This window comes from Recurvomyces mirabilis, assembly GCF_035927965.1.
Source record: "Recurvomyces mirabilis strain CCFEE 5264 chromosome Unknown scaffold_2, whole genome shotgun sequence".
Taxonomy (NCBI): domain Eukaryota; kingdom Fungi; phylum Ascomycota; class Dothideomycetes; order Mycosphaerellales; family Teratosphaeriaceae; genus Recurvomyces; species Recurvomyces mirabilis.
Window position 1 is genome coordinate 426,396 of NW_027041936.1, and position 13,024 is coordinate 439,419.

General features: G+C 52.9%; 7 protein-coding genes across 7 annotated transcripts; 2 read left to right on the forward strand and 5 right to left on the reverse strand.

The window, feature by feature from the left end:
• Nucleotides 1-655: 655 nt before the first annotated feature.
• Nucleotides 656-2,209, reverse strand: DML1 (mtDNA inheritance, partitioning of the mitochondrial organelle; the record flags this gene model as incomplete). Its single annotated transcript, XM_064833609.1, has 1 exon — nt 656-2,209. One exon carries the CDS (start codon nt 2,207-2,209, stop codon nt 656-658), a length of 1,554 nt encoding a protein of 517 aa, XP_064698570.1.
• Nucleotides 2,210-2,618: 409 nt separating this feature from the next.
• On the forward strand, nt 2,619-4,238 carry LTS14_000901 (uncharacterized protein; the record flags this gene model as incomplete). The annotated part of the gene is made up of 1 exon (XM_064833610.1): nt 2,619-4,238. The coding sequence occupies one exon, from the start codon at nt 2,619-2,621 to the stop codon at nt 4,236-4,238; it is 1,620 nt and encodes a 539-aa protein (XP_064698571.1).
• A 376-nt stretch (nt 4,239-4,614) lies between these two features.
• LTS14_000902 (uncharacterized protein) lies at nt 4,615-6,790 on the reverse strand (the record flags this gene model as incomplete). The annotated part of the gene is made up of 2 exons (XM_064833611.1): nt 4,615-6,235; nt 6,687-6,790. 2 exons carry the CDS (start codon nt 6,788-6,790, stop codon nt 4,615-4,617), a joined length of 1,725 nt encoding a protein of 574 aa, XP_064698572.1.
• A 423-nt stretch (nt 6,791-7,213) lies between these two features.
• LTS14_000903 (uncharacterized protein) lies at nt 7,214-8,224 on the forward strand (the record flags this gene model as incomplete). Its single annotated transcript, XM_064833612.1, has 1 exon — nt 7,214-8,224. One exon carries the CDS (start codon nt 7,214-7,216, stop codon nt 8,222-8,224), a length of 1,011 nt encoding a protein of 336 aa, XP_064698573.1.
• A 371-nt stretch (nt 8,225-8,595) lies between these two features.
• On the reverse strand, nt 8,596-9,054 carry LTS14_000904 (uncharacterized protein; the record flags this gene model as incomplete). Its single annotated transcript, XM_064833613.1, has 1 exon — nt 8,596-9,054. The coding sequence occupies one exon, from the start codon at nt 9,052-9,054 to the stop codon at nt 8,596-8,598; it is 459 nt and encodes a 152-aa protein (XP_064698574.1).
• Nucleotides 9,055-9,828: 774 nt separating this feature from the next.
• On the reverse strand, nt 9,829-10,446 carry LTS14_000905 (uncharacterized protein; the record flags this gene model as incomplete). Its single annotated transcript, XM_064833614.1, has 1 exon — nt 9,829-10,446. One exon carries the CDS (start codon nt 10,444-10,446, stop codon nt 9,829-9,831), a length of 618 nt encoding a protein of 205 aa, XP_064698575.1.
• Nucleotides 10,447-10,645: 199 nt separating this feature from the next.
• On the reverse strand, nt 10,646-12,967 carry LTS14_000906 (uncharacterized protein; the record flags this gene model as incomplete). Its single annotated transcript, XM_064833615.1, has 1 exon — nt 10,646-12,967. One exon carries the CDS (start codon nt 12,965-12,967, stop codon nt 10,646-10,648), a length of 2,322 nt encoding a protein of 773 aa, XP_064698576.1.
• Between the last annotated feature and the right edge of the window lie 57 nt (nt 12,968-13,024).

Here is a 13,024-nt window from a genome sequence, read left to right on the forward strand (position 1 = left end):
TGTCGCAAGCCACGTCGAGCGGACCGGACTCCAGCGGGACATGCAAACAACAAGGCTGGTAATGTCTTATGCAGCCATCATACCCTGCTGGGCTGCACAAGACGAAATCCTAGTAGGTCTGCGCGTTCCTGCAGCGGGTCGGGTGCCCGTGTGGGAAGTCTGTAGAGCTCGTATTGACTAAAGGTTTATGCAAAGTATTACTATACACATCATCGACTGCGCCTTGTGCGGACATGCTTTCACTACCACACGCTATTATTATTGCTTCGGGCTCTGAACGCTCTTGCTGAATCGAGGAGGTGTCACGATTGTTGTGATCGCCGATTTTGTCTTTGCGGTCGAAGACACATGTCGAACATGTAATAATATGAGGTCTTTCGGAAATGATACAGACTCACTTCGAGTCTCGTCCACAAACAAGACAACAGAACTAAAATCTTGATTACTTTCGCTCCATGCACTGTCAGACACTGCCAAGAGGATCCTCTCGCTCTGTTGACGAGTCCGAGCAAGTCAGCGACTTGCCAGCTGGACTAGACGGAACCCAGAATGGAAGTTCGGTCGAGCGTATTCGCCCAGACATGCCCGAACTCGTTGCATGATCGCCTCTTTCTCGACCACAGCATGGGCTGCTGCGAGAGCCTTTGCACCATTATCAATCCTCACCATAATCCTCATCATCACTCCACCCTGCCTCATACTCCTCTGCCATACTAGCAAGACCGTCGCAAAGTGCTTCTCGCTCGTCTACCCCTACTATGCGTCGTGCATGATTTTCTAAAGACCGGATACGTGATGCCACTGTCGTATCTGTGGCGACTAATACTTTCACGGTGTAGGTCTCTGCCCTGCGTGATCGCACGATGGGCGGAAAGGACGACAGCGACGGGAAGAGCAGGTTCGTGTGATATGTTACTACTCTTGGTCCTTCTCCAATGCGGCCGCGAAGCTCAGCTTCCTGATCTTCCTCTGTTGGTAGGTGTCCACGAAGCAGCCTTGTCTTGCCAAATACATAGGGCCGGGTGTTTGATTGTCCAGCACTCATGCCTGCAATGTCGAAGGAAGGGAATAGGTCCATGTCAAGCTTCTCCTGTTGCTCTCCGGCATCGTCGTCGTCTTCGTGTACTACCCCGTTGCTCATGCGACTGTCGTGATGGCCGTTGGTCATTGATATGCCATCCTGCACTTCAGGCTGACCAAGCGAGAGCGCTGTGGCGCCTATCCGGCGATTGCCTTCTTTGCTCAGCGTTGTCTCCATTTCATCGAAGGTCGCTCGACCGCTCTCGGCTGTCATCCGCAAACGTGTTGGTAAGGTCAATGACTCTACACTCGCAGCTTGCAGAGCAGCAGTGTGCCATCTGCTGTTGGCATCTAGATTAAGGTAAGCCGGCAGCTTGCTGGGCGCTGATGATAGGGGCAGATCCATGCTCGCCGAAGTGTTCAGGGCTAGTATGGACTGAGCAGCATTGCCAATCTTTGTTATCTGTCTTGACCTCGGCGCCGATGTGCCATCCTGCAGTCCTACAACCCACCTGCAGCCTTTCCCCATATCATCTGCAATTCTCTCCAGATACTTTGCAGCGAACCCACCCCAAGCATCATCGATCCCAGTGAATATCTGCAGACCCTGAAGTTGATCGCACTCCTCGAGGAAGGGTCGTAGATCACGATCTAGCAAATCGTGCTCCCGATCAAGGCTGGCGAAAAGTTCTTCACCTGTATCCCACCTTTCGAACGGCATTAGGGCACTATTGAGCTCGTATTCGTTAAGCTGTAAAATACTTCGCGGATGATAGTAGACGTGGTTGTAGTCTGACCAGAATCGAACAGTGTCTGTCCTAAGCTGGGGAGGTTGGAGGCCTTGATCCAGAGCTTGCTGGTATGAGCTTGGTTGAATAGCTGGTAGTTGCAGTGGAATAGTCGCGCCACTCCACCCATTCTGTTGTGCTGGGTTTGTTTGTTCCTGTAGCTGATATAAAGCATTTTCTCGTCTGAGTGTGCCGAATGCCCCTTTCAGATCATAGAGGAGAGTCCGAGGCGAATATGTCTCTTCGCCGTTGGCACCAATGCCTGGCCGGAACGAAATATCGTGGTCGACAGGAGACTCTTCTTGGCCAGCATATGTGAAGTAGGATTCCTGGATGTTCCAGTAGTGAGTGCCAAGATAGTTCGCCTGTTGGCCAAATTGTAATGTGATGACTTCGTGCATTATGATGAACTTGCAAGACTCTTTGGGTAGACAACACTTTCCGAAAACTAGCTTAAATTCGCCATAATCCTGACTATAAGCTTCTAGTCATAGTGCTGGTTTCCCAATTTTTGAATACCAGTGCGTGGTGGCGTCCTGGTTTGTGCGTGAACGGCAATCTTCTGTCAAGGCTGTCTTTGCTACCTCACGAGTGCCAGGAACAATTTCTGACTCGAGCTCCGTGACGATCACACCCAAGTCGCTTTTGTCAGAAGGAAATGTCCGCGTCGATGCGATAATGAAGGAGGACTCGAGCGAGACTGGATACGACGACTTGTGTCAATGCAGTCTCGGTGATCAGAAGTACTCGCACGAAAGTTGCGTTCCAACTCGAGACGCGTCTTGTTTGAGACGCATTGTGAAGAACAAGATGGAGATATCAGATCGTGTTGATGCTCAGCACACGACACCATCGAGATGTGGGAACCTCCTGGCGTTTCTACAAGACGGGAAGCTGCGTGTCAATCATGTCGCTAGCACAGAGCGATGCTTGAACGAATACAACATCAAAATACCATCGAAAGAGATCATCAACATTACATGGTCGGACGATGGTACTCGTATCGCAGTTTCTTCTTACAAGCAGATCGGCATAGCACACGTCGACGAATCAAGCCATCACGTACGGCTGGACAATGGCGGCGGCGGACTCGGACGTTTTGCCTCTGCAGCATTCCTTGACAATGAGCATCTACTTACGACCTGGGAATTTGGTAGAGGCAGGATCTGGCACTTATCGAGCGGCAGAAGTACAGAGATCGGAGACCTGAAGACCACCTCTTCTGGTCAAGCCTGGAGCCAGCGGCCAAGATCGTCTTCAGCAGCTCCAGACATGCTTGCAATTCTTTCGAGAGTATCAGCCGAAGATGTGCTTACCATACACTTCGTCGAAGACGGCAAGTCGACCTCGAGGGTCAGCCTACCAACGATTGATGCACAAAGTCTGTGTTGGTCTCCAGATGGCAGGTGGCTGGCAGTCATGGACACCCCAACGGCAGCCTCGACCATCCACTTCTGTACACCGGACGGCCATCTGTATCGCTCGTATCCATCAAAGTCGCCTTCTGACCCCGACGGACTCGGCGTCAAGTTCTTGAAGTGGGCGGGCGACAGCAGAACCGTAGCTTTGGCCCATTACGAAGGTGGCGTTGTACTACTTAACACACGTTCGTTCACACCCTTTGCTTCTGTAGAGCACAGCACGACTATTGACCAAACTGGTCTCCCCCCAACGAAACAAGCCCCGATCTGGCAGGAACATGTCTCAGCTACGAGCGAGCGAACATACAGTTTGGCCACACAACCAGTATCGCCACCACTGTCACATAGCAAGCCAAGTACAGAGCCAAATGAGCTAGGCGTGGCAGAGCTATGTTTCAGCTCGAATGGCGAGTACTTGGCTACTCGAGATGAACGAATGCTAAGCACTGTCTGGGTCTGGAGTAAGCAAACACTTTCAGCTCATGCTGTAATCATGCAGCATGCCAATGTGCGCAAGATGCTGTGGCATCCCTCTCGCCCGGATCTCCTAATGCTGGATTGTGGTGAAAGTGTTGCCTATCTGCTCGAAGTCGGTGCTTCTAGCCCACCGATGCCAGTAACTGTGCCACTGCCTGGTACACCCATCTTGGCATGGCTGGAGACGGCCGTAGATGCTCCGCCAGCCATCTTAGCACTCACAAAGTCAAGCTTTCGTGTAATATTCCCAGAAGGACGACCAGCTCAAGCACGTCCCACGACCGACGGACGGCCATCAGTTCCTGGTGCAGACATCTACGAAGAAGGCACGAGCGAGGACTCGATCATGGACGTCTTGTCCGGTCGCAAACCTCATACTCGGGCAAGCGAACAGTCGTACACCGAGCGCATAGACATGGAGGCAGATGGCGAGGACGCCACGATGGGCTTGGACGACACATTCAGAGCGAAGCGGCGACCTTTGGAGAACGCTGTCGAGGTGGATCCCTTAGATGATAGCGAGATCTTTTGAGCGTCATGGCGGGCATCCAGACGTTACAACCAGGTTGCAGTGGTGCTGGCGATGATACCCAGATTACATGTCGTCACGATTACGAGAGAGGAATGAGAGGAGCATGACATGGTTTGACGAAGACGCCATTGTGCAGCTATGATGTCGAAGTCACATGAATGGCTATGCCGAAGTGATGCGAGAATGAAAAATCAAAAGCCAAACGCCAAAACCCAGTCCAATACCGAATCCCACAATCCTCCACCCAAAACCATCCTCCAAGAACCTATTGTATGCGAAATCAATCTGTCCCTGATCCTCCGACCGTATGCGAGATCAATCTATCCTTCATGCTCCAAAAGTGCTCAGCGCAATGCAGTCAACCCGTAAGCATTGCTTACTGTTGATACGGCCACTGCTGGTATTGCTGTGGCAGGAAGCCAGGTGGCGAAGCCTGCGCCTGCTGGTAGACGGGCTGAGGCATGGCAGCAGGATATTGTAACGCTTGTGACTGATGCTGGTAGTTTCCCACTTGCTGTTGTGGCTGCTGGTAGGCCATGTAGGTCGCCGGTGCTACCGGCGGGGCTGCACAGTATTGAGAAGCTACCCTTCGCATGGCAGCGTGGTACTGTTGCTGCTGCCGCTGCTGAAGCATTGCAATGTAGTCAGGCTGTGGTGATGGTAACACGGGCTGCTGCAGCGCGTGCTGATATGCCGAGGAGCCTGCCATCATGTTTTGCGTCCTCTGCGGTGGCGCGAGATACTGTTGCTGCTGCTGTTCCCACGTGGAGGGTCCTGGTTGACTGTCCTGGCAGCCGACATGCTGAGCTAGGGAGAGCTGCTGCGCGCGGAGAAAGTCTTGCTGCTCCCGATGCTGCTGCAGTCTGATCTTTGACTGGATTGCATAAGCCCGCTCGTCGTCGTCTAGCTCAGCAGCACGTGGCCGCTTACCAGCCTTCTTTGCTGACATCGTCTGTTCGGTGACAGCTACCTTCTGACCCTGCGCCGCCGTCTTGTCGTTGGCGGTGAGGTCAACGACCGATGACTTTGATGGCAGCGGTGGCGAAGCCGTCCGGTCGCCTGTATAGTCAGGATTAGGGGCTTCGGTCGTCCGACTCGGGCGACCAAACTTGGCAGGTTGGCACCACGTAGCGGGGCCGCCAGTGGGCAAAGCAAGAGGCTTCATGGTCGGGAGAGCCGTCTGCACGACAGCTGAGGCTTGCGATCCTGAGATCACAGCAGTGGGCACCGATGGCACGCTACTACGAGCGGCACCAGTCACCTCACCGCCTCCAAGATGGATGAGATCAGCTCTACCAGGCAGAGCAAGTGGAGCAAGAGCTTTCTTGATCGGCGACAGACTATCACGTGGTTTGGCAGCATCATCCTCACCATTATGTAGGGTGAGCTTGGCTTTGGCACCATCTACTCTCACCACAACCGAGGCCTGGGTATCCCGTGGGATCCCAGTAGTGGGCACCAACGCCGTGCTTTCACAAGCGGCCTCAGTAGCCTCACCGCCATCAAGCTGGGTGGGAGCAGTCGTCAATATGTCGAAACTGCTCTCATCGACTTCACCATCGAATAGCGAGTTCGTGTCGCTGTCATCATCAAGGTCGCTAGTGAACTCGGCGGCAGCAACAGTAGGTACCTCATCTGGATTTGACTGAGGTGGCGACGCCAACGAAGCTTCCGGCTCGACCTCCAGAGCAGACGGGACGACTGGCTCTTCGGGCTCAGTCTCCTCATCACTTTCGTCGCCGCTATCATCGTCGCTCTCATCACTGTCATCCTTGGTGAAGCGATCTCTGACGTCTTCTGCACGCTGCAGTTGCGTCATCTCCGCCTTCAACAGAGACTGCTCCCGTTTGAGAAGCAAATCATTCCTCTGCCCTGCAATCCTGACCTCACGACGTGCAACGGTCGTCTTGAGCTGCTGGACGATTGCATTTGCCTCCGCCCAGATGGTAGGAGAGGAAGTGGAAGAAGACAGCTTCACAGGAACCAGCTGGATATGGCTACAGCAGTGAAGACAAGAAAAGTGTGTATCTCAATTGAAAAGCAAGTGTTCTAGACTGTTACAGTGGACTTCACAGTAGTGGAATGAGTATGGGAAGAAGGAGAAAGCAAAGACGATAATTTCTGGGTTGTGGGAGTAGTTGACTTTTCTCAGTGAGGGGAATCGAGTTGCCACGAAGCTGGTAAGCAGAGGACAACGGTATAGCTATGAAATTTCTGCCGCTGTGGCAGTTATGAGGACAAGACGACGAGCCAGCTAGAGGATAGCAATGTCAGCAGCTCCAAGCGCAGACGGGATCCCAAGAGCAGCAGTGAGGGATGGACTGTGGCAGACAGTGTGTCCAGGACAAGTTCACCTGCCAGCTAGAAAGCAGTGGTATAAGCAGCGCACGGTCCAGACGACAGATTGAGCAGTGCGCAGAAGCAATGGGTCATCCCGATAGGACGAACATAGCCCCACGAGTCGAGCACAGGAGCTTAACGGGAAGATCTGGCGAGTTTGGCCAGTAAGGATCAGATGATTTGTAGTATGGTTCAGGCACACCAGGTGGCATGGGTCAAATCTGCGGAGCTTCATGGACTGGTGAACATTAGCTTTGTCTTTATGCCTACTTCAGGGGGTCGGACGACAACAATAGTGTCCTCGAGTAGGAGCATCAGACGAACATGAAAGATCTCAGACTTCCGTGGCCGGCGGACATGTCCCCATGATCAGTCCGCGGTTTCAAGATATCAAAGGCCATCGTAGTAGCTCAAAAGTCGTATGCGATCCGTGGGATACACTCGTGGTCACATGTTGTCGCGTGGTCTCCAGCTATATATCCTCATGTTGGTGGAGGAGTGAAGTCTAAAGTTTATATTGGCCCACTTTAATTTTGGCTGTGCGTCACATTCATGTGCCTTCTCCAGTACTTGATATCATTCTTGAACCGCTACATACCCACCCAACCATACGATCAACTACGCAAGACCTCGAGATGCCTTCCGCTCAGATCAACCAGCCCTCGAATCAAATTCGCCTCACGAACGTCTCCCTCGTTCGTCTGAAGAAAGGCAAGAAGCGCTTTGAGGTAGCCTGCTACAAGAATACCGTAACGTCCTACCGCTCCGGCCACGAAAAGGACCTCGACAATGTCCTCCAGATCCCCAACGTCTTCGTCAACGTCTCCAAAGGCCAAGTCGCTCCGAATGAAGACCTTAAGAAATCCTTCCCGGGCATGTCACGCGACGAGATCGTGCTCGAGATATTGAATAAAGGCGAGATTCAGGTGGGCGAGAAGGAGAGAGGGGTCGAGTTGGAAAGGTTACAGAGGGAGGTCGTGGAGATTGTGGCTGGACGACTGGTCGATCCGAAGAGTAAGAGGGTTTATACGACGGGCATGATTGAGAAGGCGCTGGACCAATTGACGAGTCAAGGTGGGCATGCTGGAAGGGCTGCTGGAAAGTCACACGGGCCGGAGAGTTCGAGTGCTGGTGCTGGTCAGGATAGGAGTAAGAGCCGAGAGCAGAGTGGTGTTGGTGCTGAGTCTGGCTCAAGCACGCCGAGGAAGGACGATGGGGGTGCGGACGCAGACGCGGAGAAGGCGAAACCGAAGTGGACGGGTGTGACGACGAACAAAAGTGCGAAGTCGCAGGCCCTGGAAGCGATGAAGGCACTTATTGCACATCAGCCTATTCCTGTTGCGAGGGCGAGGATGAGGTTACGGATCACGTGTCCAACTAGCATACTGAAGCAGAATGTGAAAGTGCCGAAGCCCGCTGAAGAGGATGGTGAGGGCACGGAAGCAGCAAAGATGACGGTGAAGGACAAGATACTCAGCTTCGTGGAGCAAGTCGAGAGTCAAGATGTGTTAGGAGAGGAGTGGGAAGTGGTAGGATTTGTGGAGCCCGGCACCTTTAAGATCCTAGGCGAGTTTATCAGCGCACAAACGAAGGGCAGAGCGAGGGCGGAAGTGCTGGATATGGCCGTCAGGCATGAGGGTGACTGAATGTTTGGATGGATACTTTAATTTGGCCAAGCTGCTGCGTTCTAGCGCAAAAGATACCATACACCGTTCCGATCCATGCGAATCAGTCTTCTCCTACAATCAGTCCAACTTGTGCAAATTTTCATCAAGCTTTAAGCCCGCCCAGCACAATGCATGTGAGTACAACCTTCCAACCCCTGAGCTTGAAGCGCTCTCATGGTGTCAAACATGAAACCTAGAGTGACAACATTCTTCTCCTCCGTTAAGACGTCGGGTAGCTGCTCCTCCCATGTTCGGCCCGTGGTGTACGTAACGACGACCTTCCAATCATCAATCGGCGGCTGAGTTGGCAGGAGGTCGCGCCACCCTGCGCAGATGGGATCGTGCGCTTTTTAATGCGACCGCAAGCCGTTGCGACCAAAGCGAATGATGGCGGTCCTTTTGCTAGGGTCGTAGTAGCTGCTGCCAAAGGGGACGATGGGAACGACGCGTACATGGGCGTTGGTGGCGAGGTGCTTGGTTGACTTATTGTCGTACCAGGGTGCGAATTTGGACGATGCTTTTACTGGCACGGGTTCGAGATACAGTACTCTGCGTAGCTGCACCGACTGAAGGATAGTGGCGAGGAAAGTCTTGTTGATGCGCTGCGCGCGAAGGAGGCGGCGGAAGGTTAGGGCCAGCAGAATCCGCTCTAGAAGCTCTGTTGTCCCGAGCACACGCGTGACGGCGCTTGCAGGATCGGACGTGGCGCTTGCAGACGCGGAACCTATGTTGGAGGGGCTGGCGTGATGATCGTTCAGGTCCGTCTTCGTGGCGTCGCCGTCCACGTCCGTGGCTGTGGCGAGAGACATGATTGTAGCTCGTGTGGTCGGAGATTAGCAGTTGAAACGCGACAAATATGCAAAGTCTTAAAAGTCTTTGTGTTGCCAGGGTGCTTCCAAAAAAGACCCATTGGCGGTTAGCGGGTCGAGCCGTCAATTCTTGAATGAATGAGGAAGGCACGATGATCAAAAGGCTAGTGGCCACCAGCATTTGGTCGTTAACAGATGTGCGAGTGATGACTGGTCTGGAACGCGAGATGATGAGTTGCTGAGATGTTCAAAGCAGATTATTGTGGCTGAGGATCCACCTAGCACCTGCATAGTGCTGGCTTTCACTTTCGACCCGAGCAATATGGCAATGTACGGGGGGTGATCTCTTGTCAGACCATGGCTGTGCTTTGAAATATGCCCATTCCGACTTCATCGCCGCGATGTAGAGAATGACATCGATGTGGGAGTTCAGGAGCAAGCTTAATAAAGATCTTGCAACCTAGGTGCAACCAGATAAGCAGGATTACCAAACAATGGATGAGGAAGGAAGGCATGAATGTCGAGATATGCTCTATAGTATCTTCTTCTAATGAGTTATCATGCTTACTACTACAAATCTGTGAGGCTATCCGGTCATACACGGCGCAAAGAGGTGTGCCGGAACGGCGCAGTATTTCGTTCTCTGGAGGCTATGAAGCATCAGGCAGCCCATGCTGTTGAAAATCGGACGCCATGGGTATATGCTGTGGCCCTGTATGTGCAGAGTGCCATGGGCACCTCTTGACGAATATGCGGCTAGCTACCCTTCCGAGCTCAAATGCTCATCCTGAAGCGAACAGTATTTCCGCGGGCCCGCTCTCTCATCGCAGCCGCAAACATCGCACCGAGCGTGAAGCCCACCTCGTGGTCCATACTGTATCTCGATACTTGCCGTCTGGTAAAATTCTGACTCACCTCCACCTCCATGACCCTCGGTGGTGGCTGGATCAGGTACATGTCCCACCAATGTGCGCCCATTGGTGTCTTGCCCGCAACCCTGGCTGGCAGACCATACTTGTCGATATCTGCATCCATGAGTCGAATGACGAAGTCGATTACCAACCCCGGGGGCGCTGAATCCGCCGAGTAAGACACCACGAGTGTGCAGAATGGTGGCGTTGCTTGTATGACACCATGGCTGACCCGATCGTCGTCGACGCGATACGGTGCCCCGGATGCTGGCTCGAGATTTAGCTTCTGCCGAAGCGGCCTAGAGGTCTCGAGCATATGCAGTACGTGTTTGCTGACTTGCTGAAGCGCTAGGAGCTGCTTGAAGCTAAGCTTCAAGAGGATCTTTTCGAGAAGCTCATAAATCGCAAAACCTTTGCTTGAGGCGAGCTCTGGTGTGGTAGCTAATGATGGAGGCTGAAAGATACATGTGGTTGAGTCCATATTGACACAGATACCGCAACGATCCGCGTTTGTAATTGTAGTGGTTGATGTCTGTTGACTTTGCCACGTGTTTCGCATTGGCACCGGCGGCAGCTACGTCCTCGCAATAAATTTGCATCGAAGGCCTGGATCACACCTGCATTGTCGAAGTGCGATGAAGTGGAAAGGCCATCCCACATCTTTGTGGTTCTCTCCTGCACTATGGCATGCCCAACTTCGCAGCTTCAAGATCAAGTAGCCTCCACTCCCTCCCTCCTTGCCGTTCCCCAAGCACAAAACATACACTCTTCCCTTGCCGGCCGCCAAGTAGGATGCGCTGGGCTTCAAAGTCTGGGTCAAAAGCATGCACAACTTCATTCTCCTTTGTCACAATCGCGATCGAGTCGTCATCTCGCCGTATTAGCACAAGCACGGTACCATCTGGTGTGGCTTTGGCATCCGAAATCCGGCCGTCCATAGCACACACTTCTGAGTCGAACGCCTGGGCTTTACTGGAGGGATTCGAGAGGTTCTGAATAAGCAGAGCTCTACTATCTGCCTCTGGGAGCAGTAGCAGCTGGGTGGTGGTACTCGCGCCAGAGTTTCCACCCACAGAAAGCATGCGTAGATCCAGCATCCGATCATTATCCCGGGCAGCAATGCTCTGTGACATAGGTGCCTTCAATAGCTTACTTTGCCATGCCGTAATCCTCTGAAGCACCATCCTCGCACTTCCATGTGTCCAAGCGGCCAATGCTGGCAAGCTTATCTGCGCAACCGGCGCTACCTCCTTTCCGGATCCCATTACCTGCAGAAAATGCATGACACGCTCGTAGCTCATCACTTCCGTCCTCTTCACCCACTCCTCCCTAGCGTAACCACCTCTCCATTCAGCTAGAGGCAGCACAAATCCTTCGATCTTCGACCCAGTCATTAGGATGTCTTCAACATACCCAAGCACGAATCCCATCTCTAAATTTGGCTGCTCTCTTTCCTCGATCTCGATAGCAGCTGCTGTACCGGGCTCGGCAATAGCCACGTCGATGTATACTTTGAGCCACTTGCTGAATGCCTTGAACTGCTTTAGCTCCGCCGCGACCACAAGTTGAAGCTTTTGCGCTACCAAACGCAAGCTATCAGCTCCCTCGAGGAGGTTAGTGAATAGCTTGGGCTCAACAGCAAAGTGACTGTTATTGCTCCCCGCGTGGTGAATAGCATGCCCGCGCAAAGTCGTTATGGCTATCTCAAGGCGGGTGAGTGCTGGCAGAAGGTTGAAGAAGACATGGTTGAGGATATTGGTATACATGGTCGTGATAGCCACATCCCAGCGCTTGTGATTCGTCTCCTTCACGATATCGGACAGCCACTCCAGCATAGTGGGTGAGTATTGTCCGGTCATGGCGAGGTGGTACATGTTCGAGACCAGGTCTCCCTCTTGCTTTTCCTCAAGTTCCATGATAATGTTTTTCCTTAAGCGAGAGGGAAATTGCAGGCCGGTCGTGTAATCGTGCTCAATACAACGGATAGTCTGAGCGATGTATTCGAGGAGATGTTGTATGCGTTTTGTGTTCGTGGAAACTTCGTGAAGGAGCGTGCTGCTTAGTGCATGGAGGGCAATGTCGAGCAAGCTTACCACAGTTTCGCCTTTCCCAGAACGTGATATGAGGGTATGTGTAGGACTTTGAGTATGCGAAGCTGACAGCACTAGCATGCCAGGAACAGTGCAGCTGCCAATCTCGACTGTGTCGTCAATCATGACTCGGACAATGCCATCGCTGCAAGTGATCACAAGCGTGTCAACAAAGCCTGTATCTTCAGTCTTTGCTACCCCAAAGATCGTGTCGACCAAAGCCTGCGTGCTGAACTTGCTCCCATCCGGTCCAGCTCGCAAACCGTGGGAGGGAATAGCACTCAGCTTCGGTAACACAGTCGTAGCATCCATCGTAGCAATAGCACGAGCTAGCCGCTTGACAGAGCTTTTGCTGTTGGTTCTCTTCTGCACTTGGTGGAGGCCATCGAATTCAAGCGCAGAATCAAACATATCCTCCCAGTCCTCTGTACTCAGTTCAGCACTCAGATCCCCTACAGCGCTACCTTCATCACCAACGTGCTTGCGCCACTCAAAATGTACGACGTTCGTTCTACTTTCCTGCTCATCGTCGTCTCCGCCACCAAAGTCAGGCACTAGGTCCAGCCTCCATTCCCTCTCACTACCGTGATCCTCTGACCGCACACTGCTGCGATGCAAGGACTTCCCATTCTCGCCCGAATGCAAGCCCCAACTTCCATCGCTCCACGCTACAGCAAGTACACTACCGTCTTCCTTCCAGCTGAGAGCAGTGACCACGAGGTCGTCGTCCTTGCGCTTGATCGTAAACGCGATCTGGCCCGTGATGCGGTAGACAATGATATCGTGGGCCTCAGTGGCGATGGCTATCAGGTCGTGAGGATCACAGTAGGCCACTAAGTCGCCATCTCCGGGTTGATGGCTGGTGGCCACGCCATCAAAAAGACGTTTTGATGACAGAGTCGGAAGAGACATGTTGGAGATCCGGATCAGTGAGGTCTGTCATGCGTGTACCCAGCAGATCAATGATCA